General features: G+C 34.0%; 1 protein-coding gene across 3 annotated transcripts in view; it reads left to right on the forward strand.

Annotated features, from left to right (window-relative positions):
- The window catches only part of LOC149803103 (protein N-terminal asparagine amidohydrolase-like), a 61,447-nt gene extending 46,697 nt beyond the window's left edge, over positions 1 to 14,750 (forward strand). For all 3 annotated transcript variants that reach the window (XM_089952703.1, XM_089952702.1, XM_089952701.1), the window contains exons 6-11: positions 2,042 to 2,115; positions 6,656 to 6,709; positions 7,515 to 7,568; positions 9,697 to 9,797; positions 11,330 to 11,443; positions 12,492 to 14,750. In XM_089952703.1, the coding sequence (XP_089808829.1) occupies positions 2,042 to 2,115; positions 6,656 to 6,709; positions 7,515 to 7,568; positions 9,697 to 9,797; positions 11,330 to 11,443; positions 12,492 to 12,656 (562 nt within the window). In that variant the 3' untranslated portion in view covers positions 12,657 to 14,750. The remainder of the gene's footprint in view (positions 1 to 2,041; positions 2,116 to 6,655; positions 6,710 to 7,514; positions 7,569 to 9,696; positions 9,798 to 11,329; positions 11,444 to 12,491) is intronic.
- Positions 14,751 to 26,085: the final 11,335 nt, after the last annotated feature.

The raw sequence follows: 26,085 nt of genomic DNA on the forward strand, positions 1-26,085 counted from the left end.
CCTGCCAACCCTTATGATTTTGCCTTAAGTCTTTTTATGGAAATGACCCTTAAAATACGGACTTATGGAATAAAAGCACAAATTATGGAAATATGATCATTTGTGGTAAAAATGGCTTATCTATGTTTGATTGGGATCTAGGTTTCACATTAGATTCAGTGTTGTTGGTCAGGAAACCAGATCAATTTGACAGGAGTACCTTAGACACTTTAAACTGCATATATTTTGTGATGCAAAACATCTGCATGATCAAGCTGCTGGTTGTTTGTTTTAAAAATGATGACCATCAAGCGATACATTTTCAGAACAAGAGGGACAATAAACCTCTTTAAAAAATTTCATAGACAGTACGTACAGAAGAATAAAATATAATACATGTATTTAGATTCTTGAGGGGAAAAAAGCAATAAGGACAACATTGCATTGATCTGAGTACGTAACATCGTGGGAAAGATGATTTCCATTGCCATGGCCCATATGAAATTAAATTTTTTTAAGGATTACGTTTAGTTGAGAGGTAACAAGAAGTCATTGAGATCTTTGGGGCTTGAAACTGCAGTTTGTGAAATTCTATTTGAGGTGATTGAGGTTCTGGTTAACTTTGGAAAAAAATTTTAAGTCCAGGTTGAAAATTCTGTTTAGCATTTCTGCATCAGTCTTGAATCACAGTTCTGGACATTTAAATGCATGTTTTCCAGCTTAACAATAGCAGTAAATGATATTTTGCTACACCTTATTGAAAACTGGTCTAACTTACCCAAAAAACTTTGACAACCTTACTGAGAAGTTGTTAGGGTTGACATGTTTGACACAGAAGGACCTGTTTTCATGGTTGAGGTCATGGTTAAGGGATGCAATATGATATACATATATGTTATCATTATCAGTTATGTTGTGTACAACATTGGGTGTCATATCTTAAAGATCAATATCATAGTGTTATATCATTTTTCAGTTAGTTTCATATCGAGTCTGTAAGTCTGATCCCATTGAGATGAAGTTGATGTAACTTGGTATAACTGTATCACTGGAAGGTGGGTTGCATACTACATTGGTGGCCCCATCTTCAAGGTCAGGGTTACATATCACATTTTCTCTTAACAGCTGTTTAAAATTATAAAGATTTGTATACTTATATCTTGTCAATAGATGATATGTTACATTGCATGTTTGAGTTCTTACCTCTGAGGTTGAGGTCACAGGTCAGTATTTAATTTTTTGATTTGTTTCTGCTTTATATCATAGAAGCTGTTTAAGGTAAGGTACATGGATGACCCTTGGAACACTTACACTTCTCAGTTTGATTGCATCTCTTGTATCCCAGTCAAGGTTTTTTCTTCATGGTGAAGGTCAAAACCCTTTTCGACACTTTTTCTCTAATGCTTTTTAAGAAGTCTGTGTACTTTATGATGTTAAAACATTTATGCATACAGTTTACCATTTTCAACAGTTATATAGCAAGCTCTTTAATGTTAAGCAAATAGCTTATAAAAAAAATGAAATCCACACTTGCTTTTGCATTGTAAGTAGGTTGTAAGTAGGTTATATAAGTTAACATCATAGTGAAAAGGAGTTATTGTATTAGTTACCAAGTGTATGGTCAGGACCCTTGGGAAAAAAGTTAGTATAGTCCTTGTATGGTCATAGCTTCAGGAATGCCATTTCTGGCACAAATCCATTGACCAGTAAATCCTGCAAGAAAAATCTACAAATGTGGTCAACTAGCTAACTACCATATTATAAAGTTTTTTGTTCTTCTGGATTGATAATAAATAAACAAATTTTTTGTACAAAATGGTACTATATATATATATATATATATATATATATATATATATATATATATATATATATATATATATATACCCATGTATAAGTCAAATCCAGCTGCAAACAACATAGACCCTGATCTGTTACATAATGAGCCAGCTGATTGGAGTCTACTGATTGCATTTTGCAGTTTGATCTGTTTTAAAACAGAGTATATATAGTATAATTATTAATCCTGATCACCAAAATGTTTAATCTGTTTACATTTCAGACTTGAGCTGCATTTAGTTGGTGGATTTAAGGATGAAAGAGGTCTGTCTGAAGATTTGTCCATAAAGATATTAGGTAATTTGTTGTCATTGCAAACTTGTTCTAAGAAATGAGTGTGATATTTTCATAATTTGAGAAATCCATTAGTGTAAAATATTCAGAATGAAGAGATGTTGGTTTTTTTAATTGGAGGAAGATTTCCCAAATTTTGACATCACATTGTATTTTAATTCATATGGAACTCTTTGTTATGACTGATACGTTAATATTAATTATTAGGTCATGAATCTTTTGAAGTAGTGACATGCAAAACAGGTCTTATGTACCTAAAAGTTTTCAGTTTCTTTTTCTCTAAAAATTTAATTGCATATTAAAATTTAGTTTTCTAAATTCTATTAAAATTTAATTGATCAGTGTTTTTTTAATTTGAATATATTTTCAGATACAAATTATCTTGCATTACAATGAATTTTTATTGCATTCAAAAAGTCCTGTCATTAAGGAAAATACAGCAAATTTTGATTTTGCGTATCAAAAGCACTGGCCCAAAACTTGCACCCTGTGGAACACCAACATTACACACTTTCTGAGTTATCACACATCTTGTTTGCTATGAATTCAAATAGAATTCATGAGGAAAGATGAAATATGTGTGGCATGCAGATATAAAAGTTTGACTAAAATCGGCTATAAATATAAGTTGGCCTGATAGGACTCGGGTCACGATTGTAACTTCCAATTTAGTTGTCACTAATGTAGTCCCAGTCTGCTTTAGAGCATTTATTCCTCTCAATTTTGTGGTAATGTGTTCCTTAGATTTGGGCATTCTTGGTACTGATGTAAAGGAAATTGTTAACTCTTGAGAATATGATTGTTACGGCTTGGTTGTATGTATATTTTGGCAACAGTGCACATTGAGTAATGAGACTTTCTTTCTGATCCTGAAGTGAAATCTGACCCACTGCAGGCTGTTTTGTTTACCATGCAGCCTCTCAAAACAAATAATGGCTAACCCATGACAAGAAACTCACACTTAGTTCACATTTGAAGATATTTTGGATTAAGATATGATTTATTAGGATTTGGGCACAATGGAATGTTACAAACTGAGAAACAAATGTAGGGGCTATATAGGAAAGATAATTGTGATCTGAGGCCTGATGGTACGTTCTGTTTTTGGCCTAGGACTGTTGAAAGGAAGCTGCATTAAGCAAACAGTACTTGCAAGCCTTTTGTTATCCTATTTATCAAAGCATCGCGTTGGTCAATAAAAAAAGACAGTAAAAGTTTTGTTACTCAAGTAATCAGGGCATTGATGAAGGTCAGCTGGCATTGTAGTTATTTGCTTTGTTTTATTGCCGTCAATATTGACAAATATTACTAACTGTGAGCTGCATTTAACATAGTGTTGTTGTATATTTAATTTGTATTGTTTGTTGGATTTGCCTAATGATTATGTTATCTAGATCTGTATTTTGTAGTTGATTATGTCCAAAATCAAGTTCATTGTGTCCCTGACCAGTGACGTTTATTTTGTAAACAACTGAATACATAGCTAATATTTTCTCTATGTTTGTGGATTAAATATTCAGATCATTATTAATGCTAAACATGTCTATTTGAATTTGAATTATAGATAGAGTCTTGATTGTGACCTTAGAAATTTCTAGAATGGAAAATTCCATTAAGTTGACAGTATTTTCAGAAATAGGCAATTGCAACCTAGGTCATGTAGAGGGATATATACATTGTTTACTTTAAAATTACTCATTCTTGCCTTAACATCTGAAGCAGAATCAGTTTTATTGTTGTGTTCAGTTTTTCATTGGGGTGAATTTATTTATTCAAATTATTATTTACTGAAATTACAAAGTGCTCATTAATATTCTTTGACAGAAACATTAATCTTGAATTATTATGAATTCAGAAGAAAAAAATGTTTTGGAATATATCGTTGTGATACATCAAAATACTTCTAGCACATCACCACACTTGAGGCCATTGTCACAGTAGCATGTTTGAGACCACAATCATATCAAAACATTCAGTATTGGTAATTTTTTGGAATACCACTGAAATTCAATTGGAACTTCATTATGTTTGGACTTGTGATTAAACTTTTAGGAGTATTTGGGATTTAATTCACAATACTGTAATTTCTTTTTAAATGTTCACTTTGTATTCTTGGGAAATAAATTACTTGTTGAATTTTACAAATCTTTTTGGCTTTTTGCTATTTCCTGTTACTTAGTTTAAGACCATAGAGTTTCAACTATAGATAGTCCAAGTTTGTAGTTGCTGAATACATTTTGTTTCTTCTGGTATTGGAACTAGATGCTAACTAGAGAAAAAGCAAGTATTTTAATGATAAAAATAAAATAGTTGATGCAGTGGTATTGTAAAATGATGATTACATTTTCCTGCATATAATCCATGCCCACCTGCAGATTGCATTTAGACTGCAGGATTGTGGGCTTTGGACAATATTTAACCCTATACCCTCCAGGATTGTGGGCTTTGGACAATATTTAACCCTATACCCTCCAGGATTGTGGGCTTTGGACAATATTTAACCCTATACCCTCCAAGTCTTGATTGCTATGTGCTCTGCTTAGCTGCCTCCAGGGTTTACTTTTTTTCATCATGTGTGTTGTAATAGTTTTAAATACTTGAAGAAAAGAAAGGAAAAATCCACCTTCAGGTTTTTTTTAGTGTATGTCCATTACTTAAAATGTGTTACACTTATCAATTTCCACAAACGATCACCAAAAATGCCAAAGGTGATCAGATTTTTCAAATTATGATTGGTTTCAAATGAAAAGAACAAATTTTTCAATTGTCAAATATTTATGGTTCAGCTGTCTGTTGAGTTTCAGTACAAAATCTGTGATTGATGATAGTTTAGTGTGTTTTTAAAAAAAAATCATGTCATTAAAAAAGGGGTAAAGGGACTCTAGGAAGGGACCTGCAGATATACATAATATCTAGTCCTGAAGGAAGGGACCTGCAGATATACATAATACAGCATTACATGAAAACCTGACTATAACATGTGTCAATATAATACAAATGGTTGTGGTGTATCTCCCAGTTTTTACAATTCTCTTCACAAATTTCTCTTGACTGATTTTTGAATTACGGTGCAGAGTTTTATTGCCAGAGTAAATGCTTGTTGATTTCACAGTGATAAGCTAGTGCGGCTGTTAGCTGTAGCAAAAATCGCAGCATAAAAGAATCCTTTATGTGCACATGGCTTAGCTGTATTGTCAGACAGTCATCAAGTGATAACCATCTTGCAGCTGAAAATCAATCAGTTCTTTTGTATAAACAATGAACTCCAACCCCAATATATATCCCTAAATAAGTGTTTTGAGACATTTTGTGTTTGTGTAAGTTTATTAGCAAGGAATTAAATATTTCAGTTGGAATGAAATCTAATAGATACGATCATTAAAGTGTAAAATGTATACATATGCTGACCTTGACACTTGTGCATGTGCTTACAGAGCTGTAATTGTGCTCTTTCATTTTTCTTAGATTAATTGTCCGCATTTAATTCAGATACATTATTATACTGTATATGCAAGGATGATTCAAACTCATGCTTTTTTTGCAATCTGAAATGGAATTATTATGAATTCACTGTAATGGATGCAGCAAGATGAGTTGGCAAGCACACATGTACATTAACTGTCCAAGCTATTAATTGTAGTTTTCTTTTATGTGTTTGGACCAATGCATGGTTCTATGCAGAACATTAAAAAGGGAATAATTGCTGTGTTTATGCTATTTCTTGTTAAATTTGCATCAGTTTAATTTGTTAACTACATTAAGGAAGACCATGGTTTTGTACCCATCCACATGCACCCTGTCTTGTGGAGCCTGAAGATACACATGCAGATCCACATGCACCCTGTCTTGTGGAGCCTGAAGATACACATGCAGATCCACATGCACCCTGTCTTGTGGAGCCTGAAGATACACATGCAGATCCACATGCACCCTGTCTTGTGGAGCCTGAAGATACACATGCAGATCCACATGCACCCTGTCTTGTGGAGCCTGAAGATACACATGCAGATCCACATGCACCCTGTCTTGTGGAGCCTGAAGATACACATGCAGATCCACATGCACCCTGTCTTGTGGAACCTTGAAGATACACATACAGCATTTTCTCCAACTGCAGACTGCACAGACCCATATCTGCAATCGCATTATGCACTGGAAAATCTGGGCCTTTGCAGTTTGTTAGGAGTAATCAGTAGAACAAACAACACAGACCCATATCTGCAATCGCATTATGCACTGGAAAATCTGGGCCTTTGCAGTTTGTTAGGAGTAATCAGTAGAACAAACAACACAGACCCATATCTGCGATCACACTATGCACTAGAAAATCTGGGCCTTTGTAGTTTGTTAGGAGTAATCAGTAGAAGAAACAACACAGACCCTAATCTGCATGTGCATTATGCAATGGCAGATCTGGATCTTTGTTGTTTGCAGTTTGACTCGACTTATAAGTGAGTACATATGGTAGATACGGTGTTATAAATTAGATGCATGTTATTGCACTCATTAAATAAAGTTTAAGTTTGTTTTATCTTTTTTGCAGGAGCTTTTAACTCGGCATCAGAGGAAATTCATTTAATGACAGCATGTATAACAGGTTTGTTTGTTTATGCAATGTTTAAATCAGTGTCCAGTTTTTAATAGTAGAAATTTTTACAGTTATTATAAATAGCATTGAAACTGTTCCATATAGAAGTAATGTCAACCAGTAACATGTACCCAAATGAACTGATCATATTTAGAAACAGATTGTAATAATCTGTATTTCTGTGAAAGTTGATTAAATCCATTGATTTTCATATGAATGTGCTGAATTCATCATATTCTGGTTACCATACTAGCATCAGGCAGACTACTGTCACAATTCACGGCCTAAGTATTTTTTTCTGACGAGTGTCTGTTTTATATTATACACCCTAACAATGCCAGGAATCATTAGAATTAAAGCTGATTTCATGTGCAGCTGTAAATTGTTGAATTCTTGCAAAAAGTTTGATTACCAGCATAAGTTTTTTTTGTCTAAGTCAATGTCTAGTGAACTGTAAGTAAGCAGGTACTTTCAATGAAGCCATTATTAATAGCTCTGGTTTCTTCAGGATCATGAACCCACATTAAAAGTTGTCCTATATATATATATGTATGTATGTATGTATGTATGTATGGATGGATGGATGTATGGATGTATGGATGGATGGATGGATGGATGGATGCATGCATGCATGCATGCATGCATGCATGTATGTGTGTGTGTGTGTGTGTATATATATATATATATATATATATATATATATATATATATATATATATATATATATATATATATATTAATTGAAAATGTCATAAACAGTATGGGAGCATGGAGAAAAGTCACCTATACATATTAACATTCCTTTTAATTTCAGATTTAAACAACACAACAAGAAAGAATATACACTGGCCAATGATCTATGGTATAGGTAGGGCACTTTTGAAATTTTCATTTTGAATTGCTTCTTAAGATTTTTTTAACAAGTTCCTTAAGCTGTTTTTGTGGTTGTCAAACCTATAAAAATCACTGATAACAGCATTACCATGGTGTTGGATGTAGACCTCAGAATTCAAGTCCAGACTCTAAATTCATGACATCTTTGGAGTTGTCTTATGTCAGTAAAGGTCATTAGAGAAAGCTTGAGGTCTTTAGCTGACAGTTTTTATCACTATTGATAGATACCATATATACTCACTTATAAATTGAGACAGACTGCAAACAACAAAGATCCTGATCTGCTGTAGCATAATGTGCCTGCAGATCAAAGTCTGTCTTGTTTGTTCTACTGATTACTTATAGCAAATACACAGACTCAAATCTGATGGTGCAGTATGCATTGGCAGATCTAGGTCTGTGCAATTTGTAGTTAGACTTGACTTGTAATCGAGTACATACAGTTAGCCTAGAATAAATGGCAAGTGAAGTATCTTTAAAGTATGTCATTGCAGATCAATTTAGAAAACATAATTGTCTTGAAAGTTAACATGTCAGTATATCAGCATGCAGTCCTGTTTGAAAGTCATGCTGATGTGGAGGTAAGAAACAGTTATGACAAAAAAAACTTTGGCATTTGCCCTAAGTGATAGACTAAATGTTAAGCTCAATTTGTTTTATAACAAATAAGTTTTTCTCTGTGGGTGATAGCTAGGGTCTAAATTAAAACTCATTTCTGTGGACACTTGAGAATTTGGGGGGAGGGGACTAATAATGGAGTGAATATGTCTATGATATAATAAAGCAAGTCATGCTATAATCAAGATTCAAAATGGTGGCATTACTGACATTATCTTTCTTGGGCAGATGTGTCATTTGTAGAGAGAGATTTTTCAAAAGAAAATGATGAAATACATGTAAATATCATTTTTGGCATGAAAAGGCTTTAATATTTCTTTTTTAAAAGCCTTGCTGAACAAATCCTATATCTCAACATATAGGACAGGTGAAATTTTCATTTGGGAAACAGAGTAGTGCAACTTTCGAGGACTTACCTAACAAAGATTATTAGTAATTTCCCATTCTCAGGGCATAATTATCTTTTTGGCAATATCACACTGCCTTCATCAGCGAATAATGTTGATCACATGACTTATAATGGTCATGTGATATGAGGAGACTAGTGTTGATGGATGATAATTCAAACCCCTCGTCCCCATTTAGTGTTGATGAAAGTTGGTAAATGAGGATCCTGATTCTTGCTCTTACACTAATTAAGACTGTCAATCACTGATTAGATTAGACTATGATACTCAGTCTCTAGATGAGTTGTGTATGGATCCAGATTGGTTAGACAGTGATCATCATTGTGCTGGTCAGTTAATAGTGGCCATGTTATGCTCAATTTAATAAAATTTAATAAAGTTGACATAATATAAATATCTTAATCTGTGTTTGACTTTATGTTTCATGCTTCATGATATAAATAACCTTACTAAGGGCTGGTATTGATATCTACCTGAATTTATCATTGTATTATTGACTACATTTTCTCTTCTTGTACATATATGATGAAATGTAGGACCTGTTGTTTATGGACAGGATTTGTAGTAATTTCAGGTTACTGGTCCTGTGGGTTTGGCACTGGTGGCTACCATTGTAGCCACCTAGAAATTCTTGCAATCACTGCTCCTTCTAAATGGTTGGCCATGTTCATGTGGGGTTTCAGCAAAAGACTTTTAATGATATCTGTATTGTCATAAATGAAACTGGTGCCAGTAATAATTTAGTATGCTTCCCACAGCAGCTGATTTGAAAATCTTGTTACTGCTCAGAAATGGTTTCAAAACTCAGCAGTTAAAATGAAGAAACGGTCTTATCATGAATGCCTGAAAATTCTTTTTGACCAGTTGAGTATCAGATCTTTGCAGGACTCACATTTAGACTACTTAACATTGTTTTAAAAATTTATGATCGGTCACTTGGTTGTCAAATTAATTATGAAATTTAAAAACACATGAAAGTTGCTCCATATGCAGTATTTACCATGCATGCTTGATATTGCAACAAAAGTACAAGTTTTAAAGTCTTCATTTTATTATCACATATTTATTTTTACCTAGCTATCAATGTAAAGACGGGAGAGATTTTCCGAGCATCGTTCACTGACAGAGGACCAGACATGAGTCTCAGATCAGCTCGACATTTCACTGGGGAGGAGGAAGTAGGAAAAACATTTTCCATGTTAATTAGTCACAAGATACAGTTTTCATATGACATTAAGGAGTTGTATAAGTAACTACCTGGTAATTACTGACCACCATCATATGGGTCATACTTTCATTAGAAAAAAATGGAAGAAATAGGTCAGGCTAAAAAGTCTCCAAAATATGTATATGTCTCTAACAAAAAGAATGTAATGATTATAGATCTATCGTCTAATTATATTTTGCAGGTGTGTTGCAACTCTTTTGGTTAATCCTGTATATGTAATAGAATTATATTTCTAATATGAAATAGGAATTTGATGGAACAATGCAACACATAAGTGCCCTTAGCCTTAGCAAAGGAACCGATATGACATTGTTGTTGTTGTTGTAGGGTTTAACACCATTTTTCAGCACAAGATAGGGTATACATGACAGCCAGTATAAATGGTGGAGGAACAACCCGGGAAAACCCTAGAAAGAACCACTGACCCACAAGAAGCTACTGGCAAGCTTTCTTACATACCCATGTTGGCCAGACCTGAGACTCGAACCCACACAGTCAGTGGTGAGATGGCAGTGATCCATAACGGTGAACGCTTTAGATCACTCGGCCACTCCGAGCCCCCTGATATGACATTGTATAGTATGTTTATTTGTGAATTATTGTCATTTTTGTTGATAACAATACTTTCGTTTATTTTCAACTGTTTGACTGTTTAATGACGAGTTACAGTGTTCTTTTGATACAGAGTAGAGATCAGAATTAGTGTAATTGATTGGCGGTATTGTGCTTTCCCCTCCAACCCCCATCTCTGATCTGATTCAGTTTCATGACAAACTTTAGTGGATGAACATTTTTTTAATATAAAGCATATGCTATGGAAAATCTGTACATTCATATTTGCACTATCATAATAGCTTACTTCACATCATTGTTGATGTAAATCCATGGAACGTTTGCCTGAAAGGTAACCAATGCCTTAATTAAGGGGAGACAAATCTAAATTATACTGAAAACTATAATTAACATGCCTTTTCATAAGTCTCATAGAATCTCTCATGACATTTATAAAGTCATTAATTTATTGTTTCAGATTTTTTTAAGATTACTTTGTACTGAAGGATGTCAGAATAGAATCTTTTTAAGCAGCAGTGCCATAGCTTTAATATAAATGGGCATAACATATATGTACCATAGAGTCAGTACCCAGATGTTTGTAATTTACTGTCAGAATGTAGATATAAACTAACATGATTATTATTTGAATAGTGGACTGTTTAGAAAGCTAGAAAAACAGTTAATTAGATGATGCCTTCTTGTCAAGGGAGATAACTTTGATGCTTTATGCTCCAATTTTACTGTGCTTGATGTGAAGCTTTACACTTTTCTGCAATCACAAAAAATGTACACTATCCTTTTACATTGCGTACTCTTTAACTAAGAGTAAAACTTTAATATTATGGCATCACCAATACTGAATATTATTTATCTGACAATATTTAACATGGAGAACTACATGTAAAGAAAATATATTTTATTTCACAGGTGCTCAGCATTTACGATTACAAAAAACAGCGTATGACAATTGGTCCCTTTCAGTACAGCACTATGGATGAAATTGACTTACTCTGCAGATTGCCAGACCAGTTCATCAGGCAGGTCAGTTTCTTTCCTTCATTTTAAATTGGTAAAGAAAACAGTTGGTGATTCAAAAAAGGCTCATGTCAGAGAACTTAGTCATAATTGATGACAATGTACAGCTTTATTTGTATTGTATTTATAAAAATATAGGCTATCAAAGTGTCATTTTAGGAAACTAAAGTGAAGTGACATTATTATTCCCTCCTTGCTAACCCAGGGTAGCCTGTTCAGCTTTTTCCCCACAGCAGGGAACATTGCGGATTGCAGATCCTAGTGATAAAAGATATTACAACTCAAGTTCAAGAAGAGAGATTTGGCAGGTATTTCTCGGTACAGCTGTTTTCCTTTTACCTTAAAAGGTTCCAAATGTGTTCTCATATTTTGAGTTCATCTTGTGGCTCTATTTCAAACACAATAGAGAGATATTAATTTGCTCTTGTCAATATAAATAATTTTGGGTATTTCATACATTTATAGCAATGTAGAATTTTCTGGGCTTGCTTGTTTTGGATATCAACTAATAAACTTAGTATATTGTTCATCATTAACGCACATAACCTGAAGGAAAAGTTTGTCATTTCTAAATCAGAATGGTACAGAGTCATACCCCCTTTTTTATAAGCACATGTTAAATTATTCAAAGTTTATCAGCAAGCTTGTTTGCTCAAATATAAATGACCTGATCAGATTTGACATTTTTTCAGATTATTTTTATTGGGTTAGGTACCATTATTGGCCTAGAATAAAAATATTTGAGATAGCAACTAAATTATTCCTCAAAATTACACTTACATGACTAAAAGCACATCATGGAGTTTTTCTTGTGTTTTAATGTTTAACTCTTGCTGAAAAGGTGTGTTTGTTCATATAGAGCAGATAAATACTGTACATTAAAAAATTTCTATTTTTTTTAATGATTTGTTTGGTTGGATAAAAATAGCCTGAAAATTTAATCTGCCATATATACTCACTTATAACTGCAAACTGCACAGAATACATTTCACCAGATATGGTGTAAACCCAAAAGACCAACTTTTAAATTTTAACCTTGTCTGAATCATTACAGCATCTATCCACATCGCCTGAACAAGAACCTCCCCACTTTGAGGCAGGCGTGAGAGCAGCTTTAGTTCAGATTCGAGATCACCCCGACCCAATGAAAAGCATTTTCACCGATGGAAAACCACGAACGTATGCAAAACAACCCGATGGTAGTTGGGCAAGAGTCTGAGAGTCTGAAAGCAAGCATTTAGTTTCAGGACAGAAGTTTGTGATTCAGAGAATGCAAGCAGCCAGCATTATGCATGTAGACATGTTGCAATGAACAGAGCTTGAAATTAATATGAAACATGATTTACTAATCAATGTCTGTAGACATTTTGTTTTCTTTAGTTGATGGCTGTTTTGTGAAACATATACAAGTGCAGAGTGGATTCACTTTGCAAAAAGCAATGCACTCAGAATAAGAAATTGCTTGAGTTTTGTATTTTTCCTTGCTATTCGATGTATTTTTGGCAAGTGTATGTAACTTAGAGCAGGAAATAATGATTTATTCATTTGTGTTTTTCTTTTTGTCATTTTAAATGACTGCATCGTTTGATAGAAAAAGAAATAAAGGACCAGTGGCTCAAATTGTACAGAAATAGCATCTTTGTCTGTGATATGTTATATAAATTGTGTGACACACGTTATTTATTACTTGTATGGGATGACAGTTTTAAAAGTTTTCTCTGTTAATAACTGGGACTTGATCATCTTAGAGTATATTTTTAATTTAATAACTTTCCAATCTTTGTCATTAGGTAGGATTTTGTATAGGATTTTCAAATTTCAGTGAAGAAGGAATATATTTATATGCAAGAATCGTGAAAAGAAGGCATTTTTTAAGAAGAATGAACAAGCACAAGTACCATCTTCTAGAAAGAGTAACACATGGGGTTTGGGTTGTTAAAAAGAGTCTATTTATTTTTTGGAGGGTTCACATCAGTACATTCATATTAAGTGTGTTAGTGTTTCCATTTGAAAACCAGACAAGTATTAGAACTCACTGCATTTCTCACTATAGGCAGGGCCATTATAAGGGATGGGTGATATAAACAACTGCCTGAGGGTTGGGGTGGAGCCATTTCACAAGAGTTTTGTGGTATTTTTATCGGAGGGTGAGGGATGCTGAAGGGAACACTTGATGGCCCTGAGGATGGGTCCACACTGTACGATGCTTTTAGAATCATGATATAATTTTGCAGATAAAACCTCACCAAAAAGTTTGCAAGCATAACATTTTTTAAACTTTAAATTCACACAAAACATTATTCACACCAAAGGCAGTGACGTTTCATTGAAGATATTAAGTCCATAATTTATTTGCAAAAATTGATGTTACAGATTTCCTTCAGGTACTAAATTTGCAACATTTTAGTTATCTTTAGTTTTCCTGTTGTGTGCTGTGGGCAGCTAATGAAGTACATTGAACTTGAGTGTTTTAAAATGTTTTGCTTGATGCAAAATGGTTCTCAAAACTTAGTTGAGAAGATCCTAATCAACTGCAGTAAGTAAACAGTTTCCAATTTCTCAGCTTAGATTTCTGAAAATCATGATTGTGAGAGAGGATTATATTGTGAATTCACTGTTTTTTGTGATGCACAGTTTTTCATGGATATTATTGTTGCTGCAAGCAATGAATAAGGACACAGTGAACAATTAATTTAAGGGCAGTAAAAAATGATCCTACTCAGCAAACAATGAATTTAAGGATACAGTGAACAATGATCATAGAATGCAAACAATGGAACTCCTTTCCGAGTCCACAAATTTAAACACAGATGAAATTGTGATTTCAGTGTAACCTGGAAAATTTTTACCCAAGAAAGTAAATAAATTTACAGTATTTTAGAATTTCAATTGCATGACATTTCCCTTTGGAATTTTTTTATTAAGAAGGATGAAATTTTTTTTACAAAATACTTAAGTGTTACATAGTTACATCTTTCTCTTAAATTCTTTCCTTTGAAAAAATTTTGATGTTACATTTCAATTTTTTGTTGAAAATGACAAAGAATTAATAGCTGTCATAGTTAAAGCACGACTTACCTTTTTCAAATGTATCATTACACATAACAAAAAATGTTTCTTTAAAATTTTCACTGTTATGTGTCATTTTGTGGTTTTAGTTTTATTTGACAGCCAGAATTCTGCAGAGAAAACTAATTGCATGCAAACTAATGCATTGTACTCAAATCAAGTTTACATTCATTTATTTAAACTTCATTAGATGGCACTTGTAAATACCATCAATGTTTGTTTTTTAATAAATTGTAGAAATTAAGACTGTTTTGTTATCATGTCTAATCCTTTCTCCTTAATTTATTAATTATTAATTTTTTAATTTATAAGCTAAGTTTCATCACATGTATTAGTTTAAAGAGCGTATAGAAAAATCTCACCATTATCATAGCATCTTACAATTTATATTTTCATGGAATATGTTGCATCGAAGTAATTTGTTCAGTCTGCAAAAGATGTATTCATTAAATTAAATGCCTAAATTTTTTATGTACATTTTACTTGACAGTTTGCAATTTACTAGAAATCCTGATAAGCAATAAAAGCTTTGTCAGCTCTGCTGGCAAAATACCAGAATAGCTTATGTGATGGTCCCACATCTGTCATCCAGTGTCCATTCTTTGTTATTGCTTCTCTGCCTACACTACTTAGAGGTTAAAACATATAAAACAGTTTTACCCAAAGGTCTAGTTGATCCTATTTTAAAAAGGTGCTCGCAGGACATCAAAATATGCCTGCAACATTAGTCATCTAAAAAATCTTATTATTGCAACGCCACTATAATTAAAGAGGTCATATCAAAATCAGGTTTAATATAAGATTTAGTTGGGCCTAAATGGAAATGGTGCCAATCTCATCTCCACTATAGGCACCACCGTGAGCATCTTGAAAATCTTGTTTTCATTGGTCCTTTTCGAATAGATGCTGATATTGAGTGTTTTTCAACTTAAACCAGACATAGCTTTGGTCCTACATAATAAAAAATGTAAAAATAATGAAAACAATGTGCTGGTGGGGTTGGGGGGGGGGTCCTCCCCCAATGGGGTCTCAAGGGGCACTGCCCCTGAGCTGGGGCTACAGGAAGCCAAAGGTCCCTGACCAAAAATACATTGTATACTCATGCAGAATTGGTCCTGATGGTCCTTATTGTCATAATAAATTGCAAAGTTGTTACTTCATTTAAAAAATAATTATTTGAAAAAATAACAAACTTTCAGCAATACTTGAAGAATTTCCCAATGTTCATTGTCACATCAACTTGTAATATTAGTGCTGAAATTATTTCATGTGCATGTCATTGATCACACAGTAATTCAGTCACAGTAATTTGTCAGTTTTATTCTATTACACTTTCTTCATTTTAGGAAAAAATATGTAAAATATAATGCCCAAATACATCAACTATATACAAATAATTACATAAATTCACTCCTCTCTTTCCCAACTGGTCACAAAATGTTGATATTGATATGCCAGTCTTGCTCGTTTTGCAGCCTTGACGAATATTTTGTTTGCTTCCCTTTTTGTCAACACTGACGTTTTTGGCTCACTGTTCAGTCTTTTCTTTTTTCTTGACAAGGATTTTTTCCTTTCAAGCACCTCCTTGTATTGGCTGTTGGCTGTAATTTGTGCTTCTGATATTTAGTTTCCCTGTTTGCAGCTCCAAACTATAACAACCGTGATTAGTGTAATTAAAATCTTTCCTGCAAAGATCACAAAAAGCTTGAGCCATCCCCATTTCCACACATTTCTCAAACCATTATCCAAACTTTTTGCATCCTGTTCTCTCAAAAACTTGAGAGGCCATGTTTGCAAGCATGCTTCTTTCCTTTCTTTCCATTTCCATCAATTAACATTACATGAAGATTCATTGGGTGAGTAAACTTTTGACCAATTAGAATACTGTTTACAACGATAATGCGTTAAATAATATATGGAACAAATACGTTACAAGAATCGTTGAGGAATGGGACTGGACAGACCGTTGTTTAAAACTGATTTGGAGATGATATAAATAATTGACTATATTGAGAATCAGATTTTTCTCATCAAGAGAAAAGTGGAATTCCGCTTTAAAATGAAGAAAAGTCATGTGTGTCAGATATGTCTAGCAATATTTACTGTATATACTCACGTACATTCCGAATAATTTAGGGAAAAATAAAAGCCTGGAAGAAGGGGGGGTTGGCTTATCTGCTGGCCAATTTGTAAACTTGACAATTTTTAGGTCTTTTTGCAGGGCTCGAAATTAATGGTAGTCCGCTAGCCAGAGGCTAGCAGATTTCCTGTTGGACTAGTAACTTTCATAATGTTAATAGTCTGATGGGCTAGTAAGTTTCAGTTATCAATAGTCAGCGTATGTTTATGCCATTCCCTCATAAAGACTTTACTTAGGAGATGTTCTGTAGAATCAAAGCAGTGGCCATTGTAAACACACTCATAAAATATTAGCATGAGAAGATGAAGTCAATTTCTGCCTCAGAAAGGTGCATTTCTTTAACAAGAATCCATCCAATTTTGTACATTTCACTTAACAGCACAAATTATGGTCCCGTCATTAACAATGGAAGTTTGGTAATTGATCCTAATTAATCTGATAACGAATTAAATGAAAAAATGACGTGATATCACACTTTATTCACTCAACCACAGTAACAAACTACAAAGCGGTATACCACACAAAAGAACACAGCAAAAACTATTCAAAGAAATTAGTTTGCACGTTTTTTGTTTAAGGTTCTTTGTTTTTGCTCCCTACCCACACACTCCAACAGTTACAAATAGGAAACTACATATTTTACATTTCCATCGAAATAATTATAAGAATTAGATCAATTTGTTACGATTACGTTATTGACACATCCTTTCCATACAACTACTTTTTCTATGATGATAAGAATAGTTATTATATTTTTCCCTTACAAGAATGAACAAATAATTGAATGCACATGGAGATATCCAAGCAGAATGCCGTACATTTGTTGGGTATTAAAATCTCTGAGCATGGGCATCTAAAATTTTAAAAATTTCCGCCTTATTATTAATTTCAACAATAGATTGAGGTTCAATTAATTAGGAACAATTACCAAACTTACAACTTATGTTGCCGTAATTGGAGCTGTTAAATAAAATGTGCAGAGTGTCAGATGGCTTCGTTTGACAGGAAAACCCTTTTTCCAAGCTGAAACTAACACTGTCTTCTGATGCTAATATTTTATAACAGTGTTTCCAATAGCCACTGCTTTGATCATGCAGAACACTGAAGTTAAGTCTTTGTTAGGGAGAGGCCATTTAATTGGGGGGGGGGGGGCAAAGACGTGTTTTGAAATGTGTTTCTTGCTCTGACATTCTTATATAAAGGACACTGTGCCATTCCTTTTCTTGCTTTAAATAATTCGCGTCAGCTATACTATAACATCTCGTATTTCAAAACAAGGCTCAATTCCCTCCTTATAAGATGGGCAAAATGTGGCATTTGATAGAAGGTGTTCAGCCACTGGAAAAAAGCTAAAGTTGAATGAAAATGATGAGGAATAATTCTTATGATAGGAAAAAGCGTAATGGAAAATTTCAGAAGAAATTGACAAAAGACAGGGAATGGCTGAATTATGACAAGGAAAGGAATGTTGTGTGGTGTATTTGGTGTATGCAGTTCGCAAAAACAAACACACAGAAAACATCCAGTTTTGTTGCGGGTTGTTTGAACATTAAAATTGAATCAGTAAACATACACGAAAGCTGTGTGACATTGTTTTGTGAACAGGACTAGTAAAGATTTGGCAGGACTAGTAAATTTCTCAATATACTAGTCCTTCTTGCTAGAAAGAAATTTGTGTTAAAATTAAGCCTTGTTTTGTTGACTAATGGCTGTAAATCTTGGGACACAAAACAATAATTTTTTCCATCTCCTAAGACACAGGCATGTACAAGAATGTAACTTTTGGTGACCCGACAATTATTAACCTGTTATAAAGTACTATGATTGATTCTGTTATTATTTTGCATGTGCATATTTTCTGATTTCTCCACCATGAAGTTAAATAAAAGTAAATACAGACTTCATAGTTTGCAGGCCAGTTTAGTTTACCAGGGAGACCATGCTGAACTAGAATGTACAGTACTTACACAGTGCAAAACTTGCATAGCATCACTTAAATCCTTACTTATTCCCAAACATATTAGCTGCAGATTTTGCTTCATTCATTGTTTTGACCAAATTGCATTCTTCCAGATAACATTTTAGCTAGTCCTTAATAGCCTGTTTCATTTACATTGAATCACACGCTCACTTTCAATGATATGAGCGATCCTACAAATTGAGGTTATATTTTTAAAAAGGTACGCACATTTATTTGTACAAGGCACATAACCATCATAATTTACATGTTCACAAAGAGTGGTAATAATAAAGGCTAAAATTCTCATAGAGATCAACTAAGATCAACATCAATCAATTTTAGTTTTGTGTTTTAGCTGAACAAACATAACTTTCCACACAATGGAAAGCTTGATGTTTTGATGTCTTTTATGTTGATAGTTGGCGAAGTTGTCTTTAGTTTTATGGTAGCATGTACAGCCCACTTAATCATTAAAACCCTGAAACTGGCTTGTGATAAGAGGGAATTTTGACCGGTAACTATACCAGTTTAACATTGGTATATACGGTATAAAAATGCCAGGTGTTCACTCATGTAAGTTTATTTTGTGGGAATGGAGCTATAGCATATGGAGCAACAGCATTCATAGTGATCACTCTTGGGATTGAAATTAATTGTGGACAATTTTATTATTGTGGTTTATCTTTTTGTTCTGGTTTATTTTTTAATTTAATAATCATTAATTTACATGAATAATGTTTAAACTTAACATTCTATTTAGTGGAGAAGCGAATGCTTTATACTAAAATAATTATTTCATCAGAACAATAATTCACAGGTGATACAACAGAACATGTAGGACTTTTCTTGTTTAGAAGAAATGAAAATCGAAGACATAATGTAGGAATCAGTTGTCTACAAAAATCAGAAGATATGAAATCAGGCAGTTGGTGTAGAGCAACCCCAAAAATTGGGAGTTTTTTCCCCTCCCAGCATGAAAATTGACAGGTATGGTGTAAGGTCACTTACATCAAAGCAAACTACAACTCAGCTTTTACGATATTAGCATAATTTTCAAAGCATTATTTCCAAAATTAAATAAATTACTTTTCAAACATGTTTATACCATTTCATTTTAATAATCATGCACACCAACCTCAAGATAAGGATACATATAACTTTTTTAATACAAGTTTGCTGAAATAAATGGATTTAGAACTTACCTCATGCATCTTGAGATGCCTTGGAGTTGTAAGTTGGCTTATATGCGGGTCATGCACTTTTTAGTGTTTATACCTGTTCAGTTGGGGGTTGGCTTATACACAAGTATATACAGTAGTTCTAAATTAAAATTATGCCAATCTGACCTTCAGAATAGCTGCTATGGATAGTTCTAAATTAAAATTATGCCAATCTGACCTTCAGAATAGCTGCTATGGATAGTTCTAAATTAAAATTATGCCAATCTGACCTTCAGAATAGCTGCTATGGATAGTTCTAAATTAAAATTATGCCAATCTGACCTTCAGAATAGCTGCTATGGATAGTTCTAAATTAAAATTATGCCAATCTGACCTTCAGAATAGCTGCTATGGATAGTTCTAAATTAAAATTATGCCAATCTGACCTTCAGAATAGCTGCTATGGGTAGTTCTAAATTAAAATTATGCCAATCTGACCTTCAGAATAGCTGCTATGGGTAGTTCTAAATTAAAATTATGCCAATCTGACCTTCAGAATAGCTGCTATGGGTAGTTCTAAATTAAAATTATGCCAATCTGACCTTCAGAATAGCTGCTATGGGTAGTTCTAAATTAAAATTATGCCAATCTGACCTTCAGAATAGCTGCTATGGTAGTCATCTTTAAAATCTTGTTATTGTTACTTCTCCAGAATGGATGTTTGTATTGAGAGTAATCACTAGTTTGCACGAATAAATCAGTTCCCCAAGTGAGCATCAACTTCAGTGCCCCCCCAGCATTCAGAAAACAATGTGAAATGGTCCCTTCCCCCCTCCCCCACTGGTTTGGTACACTGGATGGTCACTTGCCTGTATTGCATGCTTCTTACGACAGCCCTGTTTGTACTGACATCGAGTTTTCACACATATTATTACAGTTGTTCCTAAATGAAACTTGTGCAGATCTGTTATCCAAAATGACTGCCACAGATCTGTACTCCAGAATGACTGCCACAGAACCCATCTTAAGTATCTTGTTACTTTGCCTTCTGAATTGATAATGGTGTTTTCACTTAAACTCTTCTTTGCAAGATGTATTTGGTCCTGATCTTACCCTCAACATTGTTATATGGTGTCCCTCTTGAAAATCTTACTGTCACTTCCTTCCCTTGATGGATGGTCACAATGACATGGGTGGTGTTCACTAAAACACCTGACCAATTTGCACGTGATTTTACATGGAGCTTTTTGGCATCAATGCCTTTCAGATTTCTTTAATGGATACCAACTATTGCTAAAAATACCTAACCATTTACACAACATTATCTATAAAAAAAAGAAATATACAACAGAATATCATCAACTTTAACAGAAAGTATTTGGGCATTTCCGTACGGAACAAATAATGCTGATGTGCTATCAAATATGGATGAAGATATACAAACTAGAGAAACCTTGAATCTGTTGTTTTCGTAACATGTGATTAACAGCTTTGTAAGAAATTTCTGCAAACAGTAGCCTACTGACCCATATTTCTGCTTTTGCTGATGTCAGCTATGTGAAAGAGCTTGGGTAATGTGTATTCTGACATTGTATTTTATCCAAAATGAAATCCAATGTTTCTTAATGAATTTTAATCCAAGTGATTCTTTAATAGACACATAATTGGGGCACATGGATTCATCCTTTATTATAATTCTTTAATAGACACATAATTGGGGCACACAGATTCGACCTTTATTTTAATTCTCTAATAGACACATAATTGGGGCACACGGATTCATCCTTTATTATAATTCTTTTATAGACACAGTGATTCATCCTTTATTATAATTCTTTAATAGACACAGAATTGGGGCACACAGATTCATCCTTTATTATAATTCTTTAATAGACACAGAATTGGGGCACACGGATTCATCCTTTATTATAATTCTTTAATAGACACATAATTGGGGCACACGGATTCATCCTTTATTATAATTTTTTAATAGACACAGAATTGGGGCACATGGATTCATCCTTTATTATAATTCTTTAATAGACACATAATTGGGGAACACGGATTCACCCTTTATTATAATTCTTTTATAGACACATAATTGGGGCACACGGATTCATCCTTTATTATAATTCTTTAATAGACACAGAATTGGGGCACAAGGATTCATCCTTTATTATAATTCTTTAATAGACACAGAATTGGGGCACACAGATTCATCCTTTATTATAATTCTTTAATAGACACAGAATTGGGACACACGGATTCATCCTTTATTATAATTCTTTAATAGACACAGAATTGGGGCACATGGATTCATCCTTTATTATAATTCTTTTATCCAACTGCTGAATCAGCTGATCCTTTTCATCTGGTTTTACCCAAAAATAATAATAATAGTAATCACATGCAGCTTGGTATTGTAAATTGCACTGTACTTCTAACCATAGTTAATGAATGATTTCATTTGGTCTTATATTTATTGTCATTTATTTCCTATGGTCAGATTAGATTCTTATTATCTTAACTAATCAAAAAAGCATTTTAAACAAAAATGCTTGAATTTCAATGTGATGTTATGCTTTTTTTAATTTTTATAACAATATTTTCATCTTTGAATGCACCGCAAACATGCTTTCAAAATAATGCTTGAAACTGACAGTAATCTTAAATCTAGTATCAGTATTTTTAAATCTCTTCTAAAGAAGTTACCACTCTGAGTTAATGTGGAAGTTTTATAGACAAATAACAGAACATACAAACCCCATCAGTTGTTAAAAGTCTTTCATTTTGCTTTAAAATTTAATATTAAAAGTCATATTATCTTATCTAGTCAATAAATCATTTTAAATAAATATTCCAGATTTGATCCAAAATGAAAAAGTTTGTCTATTTCAGGAGATTTGTAACAATCCCTCAGCACTGAGAAAAAGAAATGAATAGCTTGAACAATAATTATAATTCATGCATGGCCACTAAAAAGTTTATAAATGCATGAAATCTGTGATAAATTAAGTGCACATTTATATATGCCAGTATCTGGAATAAATACCTCAAAGTTTTCTCATTTGGAGCTGCAGCAAATATCACCATTCCTTTTAACCATTTAAAGCGTTCAAAGATGTGTTTCCTCCTTAGCATGAGATAGGAAAATCCCTGTGTGAATGTCTGAATTTGTGGAAAGGAACTAGGCTTTGCATAAAAAGTATTTAGTTACTTGAATAGTTTAACAAATGCACTTTACAGAAACGAACAAAGAATTTATTGTAAAGAAATATTACTATTTACATATTTACAACCCTGCAACAAAAAAAATTCTCACATTAAACCATGAGAAACATTGCAGACAGTAATGAAATCATAAGCATAGTGATGTTTTTTTATAGTGTCACTGAACACTGGTAGAATAGAAACATCCCATATGGCTTTCTCAGATGTCAAGCCATGTCAACCACACATAGGATTGAAAGAATGCCGAGTCATCATCCTTAAATTACATGTATAATATTGCCTGGTTGGTGTAAAATATACACTAGCTACTTTGACTAAACATAATCTGGGCTTGAGTATGAGTGACTACAGTATAAATTGTGACTAACAAGTACTGGTCAACAAAAATGATTGGTCACTTTGAATTTTCAGTGGAGTGGAACATTCATAAAGATTTAGTCTACTCGTAAAATAACATATATATTCACTTGTACGTTGTGTCCAAGCAGAAAAGAGTGAGAAGCAACAAGCTTTGTAAAATTCAACAAATAATTGTTTTCACCAGAACACAAAGTGAACATTTAAGAAAAAAAATGGAACTTTCAGTATTTCAAATTAAATCCCAAATAATCCTAGAATTACAGACACAAGTCCTAATGATTATCATTCTGAATAAACTTAAGTGAAAATCCAAATTAAATCCAATGCTGGATGTGTCAATGTGCCGGTGGTGGCCCATGTAGTGGCAATGTCCCAACAGTGTTTTCAATGATCACAATAATACAATCCAAGAATATATCCTTATTTGAAATTTCACTATAATTCAAGTTCCAATGATGTTATTTTTGAAGAGCACTTTGTATTTGCAGTGAATAAATTATTTGCATAAATAAAACTCCAACCCAAATGAACTACTGAGCCCAACAATAATACAACTGATTCTGCCTCATGATCTTATGGCATGAATAATTAATTTCTAGAAAAACAATATTATATAGTCCTCTACCTGACCTCAAGTCACAATTAGCATATACTAAACAAAACTATACCTAATGGATAGTTTCCTTCTGGAAGGGTTCACATGTTTACACGATAAAATCTTATTTTTAATTAGAATTCCATTTTTAAATTTGTATTATAAAATGTAGTAAACAACAGGTCAACCTGGCAATTCATGGGGAATTTCCAGTTCTAGACTCACACAGATTTTTCAACCACTTCGTTAATAACGGGGAATATATTCATATTAGCAAACTAGTAACGTGATGAATTACTAAGTTTTGCTTTGCTTTCTCGTCGTGTGTCATTTCAGCATAATGTCATCTAAATGCTCTAATGCAGCTTCAGAAGTCTACCATGACTTATATATATACATGTACATACAAAGTGTACATTGTCTCTGACTTGCAGCATGTGTAATATGTAGTCAGAGGAAATCTGGGCTACAGTATTATCTAGTTAGTCACATTTCTCTTCTTGTGTTATTTCAGGTAAATTGCCTACTAAATGGATGAAATTAAAAGCAATTTAAAGCAATAGTCCATACAGCATTAAAGGAAGGACAGACAGAATAAGTCAAGGAAGACAACCAACAGTTTGTTGTTGGTGGTACTAACTCATTGGGGAATGTTCCCGAATTTTAGGCATCCCAGTGGGTTTAAGCCCCCTGCATGTCTAAGCTTGGCCTTCAAGCCTGTAAGTCAGGGCACATGGGGTTCATACTGGATCCATTGGATCCACCTTCTTATACCACTGCACAGTTACCGGCCATCCAGTTGTCATTGACCGTCCAGCATGGGAGATATTTTGAGAAGATGACACAGCCAACTAGTTCATTTCTTTGCATTTCCAACTCATTGGGGGAGTGTTCCCAGTTTTAGGCAGCATAGTTGGTGTAAGTACCCCATCATGTCCGAGCATGGTCTTCAGGCGTACAAGTCATAACACATGGGGTTTGTACTGGATTCAGTGGATCAAATACATAAAACCACACCATTGCTGGGCGACCAGCCATCATGAGCCATCCAACCATTCCAACATGGGGATCTGTTTGTTGAACTGATCCAACCAGCCATGATTTACTGGGATCTTAGTGACAAATCTGTCTAACTGTACCATTGGTGACATTCATTTACTCTTACAGAGATTTCAGTGAGAAATCTGTCTGTCCAGCTAGGCCCTTGGAGTGGCCAGTACCACTGATAGCTGGACCATCTTCTATACCACCAGTTTCCAGGCCAACCATTCATCTGGCAAACCAGCCACACTCCCAGATTTCTGTATGTTCACTGATTCTCCATAAGGGAGAGCAGATAACATTTTCATAGGAATGGAAATGAGTCGTCAATGCCACCTGGTATGTCTTTTCCAGAGCTGCAAGTAGACCCATATTCAGCCTTGATGCAAAGTGAGTGCAATGAAACACCCTCAAATCAACCATCACTCACATCATACCCCTTCCCTCTCCTCCTCTCCCCTCTTCACAGATGCACCATCAGATCGGGACAAAAAATCTTTCCTACAACAGGAGATGTGGTTGCTTATCAACCAAAAGAGAACAGATGGTGTTGCTTGTGCAAAGACCACAATACCCCAGATATTATTCATGGCTGTTTCTTATTCAGAAAGCTAACATCAAGTTGAGACCCATCATCTACTTGAAGTGCCTCAGCCAATTCATTGCACCTCCAAATTCAAGATGGAGACAGTGAGATCAATTCGCCTCTCCATTCCACCTTGTGTCACAAAAATGTATGTTCTGCTTACCACAACAGTTTTTTAGTACATAGTTCTCCCCTTTGGCCTCAACATCAGACCTTGGGCTTTTACCAAGATTATGGATTACATTGTCACCCAGTTCTGATCAAAAACATATACAGCGATGGCAGTGTACCTGGATGACATCCCCTAGAAACAATCCTACTCCAAGCCAGGTATGATCTCCTCTCTCATTTAGATCATCTAGGCTTTCTAGTGAACTGGGAAAACCCAGACCTCAATCCATCTCAAAATTTTGTCCATCTGGGTATGGCGTTTTTAACCAAGAGGAATCGGGTACAACTTCCTCATGTTCGCATAATCAGAACCATGGAACTCTTTCCAATAAGGT

This window comes from Sinohyriopsis cumingii, chromosome 3 (assembly GCF_028554795.1).
Source record: "Sinohyriopsis cumingii isolate HCF-2022 chromosome 3, ASM2855479v2, whole genome shotgun sequence".
NCBI lineage: Eukaryota > Metazoa > Mollusca > Bivalvia > Unionida > Unionidae > Sinohyriopsis > Sinohyriopsis cumingii.